Source organism: Elephantulus edwardii, unplaced genomic scaffold (assembly GCF_000299155.1).
Source record: "Elephantulus edwardii isolate Elephantulus edwardi_28Jun2011 unplaced genomic scaffold, EleEdw1.0 scaffold00249, whole genome shotgun sequence".
Classification (NCBI taxonomy): domain Eukaryota; kingdom Metazoa; phylum Chordata; class Mammalia; order Macroscelidea; family Macroscelididae; genus Elephantulus; species Elephantulus edwardii.
This window is the reverse complement of record NW_006399999.1, coordinates 2,073,860-2,080,027: the sequence shown is the minus strand read 5'-3', so window position 1 is coordinate 2,080,027 and position 6,168 is coordinate 2,073,860. Positions and strand designations below refer to the sequence as shown.

Sequence of the window (6,168 nt, the reverse complement as noted above, 5' to 3'; positions counted from 1 at the left end):
TCAGAGACAGTGTGATTGGCACAGGAAAGAGCAGAGTTTAGGGCTGTTGTACATAGGGTCGCTATGAATCACAAGCGACTCGATGGCACATAACAACAACAAAGCATCCTTGATTAGAGCAACTCAAGGTTTGAATTTGTTCTTCAGCTCCTTGAATTTAAGAAATGTGTTCAGCCCTTTAGATTTTCTGGCTCCAGGTCCTTGCACATTTCATTGTAATATTTTACTTTGTCATACCGTGTTGTCTTTTGAAATCATCTGTTTAGCCTTTAGTATCTTGAATTCTTCTTTGGCTTCTCTGTGCTCCAGTGCAATATTCAGAATTTCTTCTGACATTCATTTTGGTCTTTTCTTCCTCCTGTCTTTGTAATGAACGTTTTCACTCTTCCTGGATGATACCCTTGATATCCTCCCACAACTCATGGTGTTCGCTTGTTACTGCTCAAGGCCTCAAACCTGTTCCTGAGATGGTTCTGAAATTCAGGTGGGATAGACTCAAAGTCATGTTTTGGTTCCCGTGGATTAGGTTTAATTTCCCTCAGCTTCAGCTTGAACTTGCATATGAGTAGTTGGTGGTCTGTTCCACAATCAGCTCCTGGCCTAGTTTTCACAGCTGATCTTGAGCTTCTCCAGCGGTTCTTTCCACAGATGCAATCAATCTGATTTCTATGCATACCATTAGGTGAAATCCATGTGAATAACCTGCATTTATGTCTCTTAAAATGTATTTACAATGAATAAACTCTTTTCTCATGGCTTCAGCTTTCTGGCTAGTAATTTAGCCAGTGATAGAAAAGCCTCAGAGCAGGTTGGCCACACCTGAATTATGAAGTCCTCCTGGGGTTGGAATCCCAGATTTGAAGCCTGGTGGGTCAGCAAGCAAGGGCGGGGCTGACAGCCCAGGGCAGTGGCTGGAGAAGGGCTCAGTTCCTCCTCCGCTCCAGCAGGGGGCACAGGGCTAGGCTTCCTGCTGCCCTTCCCCTCCTGGCGGCGTTGGGGAGAGTGCTGCAGCTGTAGTCCGCGAGCGTGGTGGGCGGGCCAGGGCGCTGCGCATTGGTGACAGGGCCGGGCCTGGCAGCGACCGAGGCGGTGCGGAGGCGGCGGCGACTATTGAGGCCGTGGTAGAGGCCACGGTGGCGCTGACTGGGTAACCAGTCAGCTGGTCGCAGTGTCTTGGAGCTATCTCTTTGCGGGGCTCTGCGCCCCCCTGGGCAGTGGCAGGTCGCGGCACCCCGCCAGCTAGTGAGCTGAGACAGGCACACCCTGGCGCTGCGGTGAAACCAGACAGATTAGAGTGGGGGCAGGGAGGAGTGGAGCCACAGAAGCCTTAGCCAGGCCATCCCCAACCATGTCCGACGAGGCTTCGGCCACCACTTCGTATGAAAAGTTTCTCACCCCTGAGGAACCCTGCCCGCTTCTGGGGCCACCTCGCGGGGTGAGCACCTGCCTGAGCGAGGAGCCGGGCTGTCTGGACATCAGCGACTTCGGTTGCCAGCTGTCCTCCTGCCACCGCACCGATCCCCTCCACCGCTTCCACACCAACAGGTACGAACCATTATTGAGGGTAAGCAATGGGTTCCCCACCACCTTGCCTCCCGCCTGAGAACTCATTGACACCCCAGATACCCGGCAGCGAATACTATTCCACCCCTCCCCCACCTTTCTTTCGCCCTGCGCTCTTTCCCGGGCTCCTTTAATGCCCCTGGCCTGCTCCCCTTCCCCCATTTTCACCCCTGCACTCCGATCTTTTTTTCCCCCTCTTGTATATTACCCGCATCCTTTCCCTCCTTCATTTTCTGACTATAGGGACTCCTCCTGTTTCCCCTGATCACCTCACTCCGTACCCTACAAATCCTAAACCCCTACCCTTAATTTTCAGATGCTGCCTGTTTTCATCCATTTACAAAAGTTTAACCCCTTCCATTTCCAGCACCCAGTAGAGTAGATTGCGAATGGATTTCTAATATAGATCAGAAGCAACCCATAGCTCTTGTAAAATCTAGAACCTTTTCCCTCATTTTTTTAACTTCTCTCCTATCCCGGTTTTATTACTTGCACACTCATTCCAATGTTTTAGTGGAGCTCTAGGGAAGGAAGACGATTCTCCCTTCCCCTCCCCATTTCCCTCTTTTAGGAACTTGCACTGTTGGCCATACAGGAATGTTTAAGTGTAAATCTGGAAGATTCCTCATGGAGCATAGCTCTTGGTTTTTCTCCCCCAGTCAGGAGGAGGTGTGGGTGGAAAAGAGGTTAAGAGGGACAGATTTATGTAGATCCCTCTCATCCTGACTGGTGTTGTTGGAAGGAAGTGTGTTCTGGAGAATTCTCCTGAACGTGAAATGCAGTGGGAGATTTGAAGCTGACTCAGACACAACTCCAACCTGTTACAGTAGGTGGATATTTGAGAGAAGACGGGGAAAATGATGGTGTATAGAGGACACAGGTGTCCAGTCATGGAAAATATTGGAACTCAATTAGGGATTTTTGGTTTTGATTTCTGATCCACATTTATGATATAAGCATGAAGGCCTTCTGCATATTTTCCATTCTCTTGACAGAATTAATATAGAATAGATAATTATAATTATAGAATAATTATCAAAATTATATTATGTACATATTAACTGAGCTTCTGTCAGGTACAAAGTGTAGTACCATCCGTACTCAAACAAAGTTAGTCTGTGGAAACATGATGGTATGTTGGAATAATCACACAGATTCAAAATTTCAAAGGGAAATGAATGCTTTTTTACTTTCTTAACTGACTATTCCCAGTGTGTTAACTGATTATTCCAAATTCTCACCATTGGAGTAAGAGAACCAAGATCTGGAGAATAAAAGACTGAGTTGAAGGTCATAAAACCTAGTTAAGCAAAACCAAGACTACTTTTTTGGAATCATTGATAGAACTTGGAACAGGAGTAATGGCTCCAGTGTTATAATAAATGGTTGTTATAGTTTCTCACGCTGACTCACAGAATCCTCTTTAACCCATAATGTAAGTAAAGAATATTCATGAACTAAAGCATACCAAAGGTTGTTTTCATTGGAAAAATTCTATAAAAGAATATTTTTATTAGTTAGATCAACTCTCCAGGCTCTGAGTTTTGCACATACTTGGTATTTAACTTTTCCATGAGAGTAAATCATACACAGAGGAAAGTTAGATGATTTTAGAATTTACCTCCTCTGATAATGAGGGCTAAGGAACTCTGGTCTGGTGGCATGGTGAATAAATTATTTTATGTATTGTATCATTGCTTGCCTCTGGAAACCCTATGAACTTGGAGAAATGATGAAAGTTATAGGCGATCAGGTCTTTTGTTCATAGGGTCACTTAACAACAACAACAACAACAACAACAACGTTGTATCAGGCTGCTGTTGTTGTTGTTTGATGCCGTCGAGTCATAGATGACTGACTCATAGCGACCCTATGAAGGAACGGCCTGAGCACTGTTCATACATAGAGTTTCCGGAGACAAACCATTTCGGAAGTGGACACCGCTCCTGCTTCCAGATCAGGCTGTTAGCTGGAAAAAATTTCAGTTGTAACTTACCGATCGGTCACTCTGTGGAAAAAAGTTGGGCAGTCTCCTTCATTAAAATTTTACAGCCTCAGAAATTATAGATAGAGGTTTGCTATGAGTTGGAACCTACTCTGTGGCAGTAGGTTTTTAGGGCAGATAATGAGGGCAAAGGAGTGGGTACAGGTTTGAGGATAAGAACTCCCTATACAGGATGATGGGGAGTGAAACTATGATATAATAACATAATTTAAAAGATTTCTTTGATTCTTCCTCCTTCCCATTCTTTGTGTTTTTTAGCCCCTTTTCTTATAGATCACATTCAGGTCAACGGTTTTTCAGAATGGGGCAGGAAAGTTGGGGTAAGAAAAGGTTCTAGTAAAGCCCCAGTTTTTCCAATTGAAGCATTCAATTATCCTAGTTTCTAGCTGCCCAGGAAATCAGACAATTCTCCTCCTCCCCATCTCTCTTCTTCTTTTAGGACTCTCTGGTGACCTAGTGGTAAGTAGTTGTTCTGCCAAATAAATCTGGCAGCTGCTTCTCAGGAGAAAGATGGGCCATATCTTTCCATGTGATCTACAGCCTTTGAAAACCCACTAGAGGATTAGTACCAATTCAATGGCACATAACAACTTTCTCCTATATTATTTGGCATTTTAACCCCTGCCAAGCTTAAATTTGGAATTTTCTATCATGTAACATATTCATTGGTTTACTCCCCTGATGAAGCAAATTTATACAGATAGATGTATGCCTTTGAGCTGTGGTGCTGGAGAAGAGTATTGAGGGTACCATGGACTGCTAGGAAAACAAACAGATTCATCCTGGAAAGGGTTAAGCAGGGTGGCTCCTTGGAGGCAAGGATTCTGAGGCTCCGTCTAACATACTTTGGACATGTTGTGAAGAGAGACCGGTCCTTGGAGAAGGACATCATGCTTGGGAGGGTGGAGGGACAGTTTAGGAGGGGAAGGCCCTCTATGAGGTGGATTGATTCAGTGACTGGGATAATCAGGATGGGAGTGTCAGAGACAGTGTGATTGGCACAGGACAGAGCAGATCCTGGATGAGATTGACTCTGACTCGGTGATTAGGGTAATGGGGATAGGTGTGTCAGAGACAAAGATATTAGTTCAAGATAGAGCAGAGTTCAGAGCTGTTGTACCTAGGGTCACTATGAGTTGCTGGTGACTCAAAGCACATAACAACAACAACAATAACAAGAAGTTTATCTTGATTTCTTAACTTTCTCCCCTTCTAGAGTGTTCTACTTTCTCTCCATCTCATAATGGAATTTAAGGGGACTGTATATTTCATTTTTAGGGGGGGAAAATCACATCTAATTCACCTATATAGGCAACGTGATTTATTTGTGGTTGTATTTTTAGGTGTTGTAGCGTTGACTACTGCTTACTCTATGAACAATAGATCTAAACCTTGCCCTATACTGTGCCATTCTCATGATGTAGTACCTGTATCAATCCATCTTCTTGAGGGTCTTCCTCTCCTTCACTGGCCTTCTATTTTCCCCCAGCATGGTATCTTTTTCAAGGACTGGTCCTTCTGGCAACATGCCCAAAGTATGTGAGGTGAAATTTCCCCATCCATGCCTCTAAGGAACACCCTGGTTGCATTTTCTCCAAGATAGACTTGTTTGTTCTTTCGGTAATCAGTGTGGATATTCAGAACTCTTCTCTAACACCACAATTCAAAAACATCTATTCTGTCTTCCTTATTCATTCTCCTACTTTCAGATGCATAGGAAGCAATTAAGTTTGCAAGTGTCCTCTTCTACCCTTTCAAATTCTATCAATCACCAATTCAAGCAACAATTAAAAAATAGACCTGAGTGTTGAATACTTAAATCTGCTTTGGATTTTCTTTTTCACTGCTCTCAAGTCAGCATCAATTCATAGCTCACCCTTCAGCAGGATTCCAGAAGCTGTAATTCATATAAGAGGAGACTGCCCATCTTTCTCCTGCAGAGAATTTGGTGCATTCCAAACTCTTGACCTTTGGGTTGGCAGTGCAATTTCTTATGATTAAGCAACCAGTACCAGATTGATTTCCCCATTCAGTTTCTTTTATTTTGCTTTGGATTTTGGAAATATTGCTAGGAGAGGCTATTCCTTGGAAAGGAGTATCATCTTTGGAAGGGTAGAGGGTCAGTGAAGGAGAGGAAGACCTCTAACAAGATGGGTTGACATGATGATTGCAGCAGTGAGCTCAAGTGTATCAGAGTTGATGAGGTTGGCACAGGATAGGAAAGGATTCAGGTCTGTTGTTCATAGGCTGGCTATGAGTCCTATTTGACTCTACAGTACCTAACAAAAATAGCATCCACCTTCTTGTTAAAATAAGGGAGCTCTTGTGACCTTGTGGTAAGGAGCTGTGCTGCCAATTGAAAAGCTGGTTGTTCAACTCCAAGGGAGAAAGATGAGTGACTTGTTGTTGTTATGTGCCGTCAAGTCGCTTGCGACTCATAGCGACCCTATGTACAACAGCCCCAAACTCCGCTCTGTCCTGTGCCAATCGTACTGTCACTGACACTCCCATCCCAATTATCCCAGCCACTGAATCAATCCACCTCATAGAGGGCCTTCCTCTCCTGCGCTGTCCCTCCACCCTCCCAAGCATGATGTCCT

At 44.4% G+C, this 6,168-nt stretch overlaps 1 protein-coding gene across 1 annotated transcript in view; it reads left to right on the top strand.

Annotated features, from left to right (window-relative positions):
- Positions 1–1,348: 1,348 nt before the first annotated feature.
- Positions 1,349–6,168, top strand: part of FAM199X (family with sequence similarity 199, X-linked) — a 73,919-nt gene continuing 69,099 nt past the window's right edge. Inside the window, exon 1 of the mRNA XM_006899238.1 lies at positions 1,349–1,545. Coding sequence (XP_006899300.1) covers positions 1,349–1,545 — 197 coding nt within the window. The remainder of the gene's footprint in view (positions 1,546–6,168) is intronic.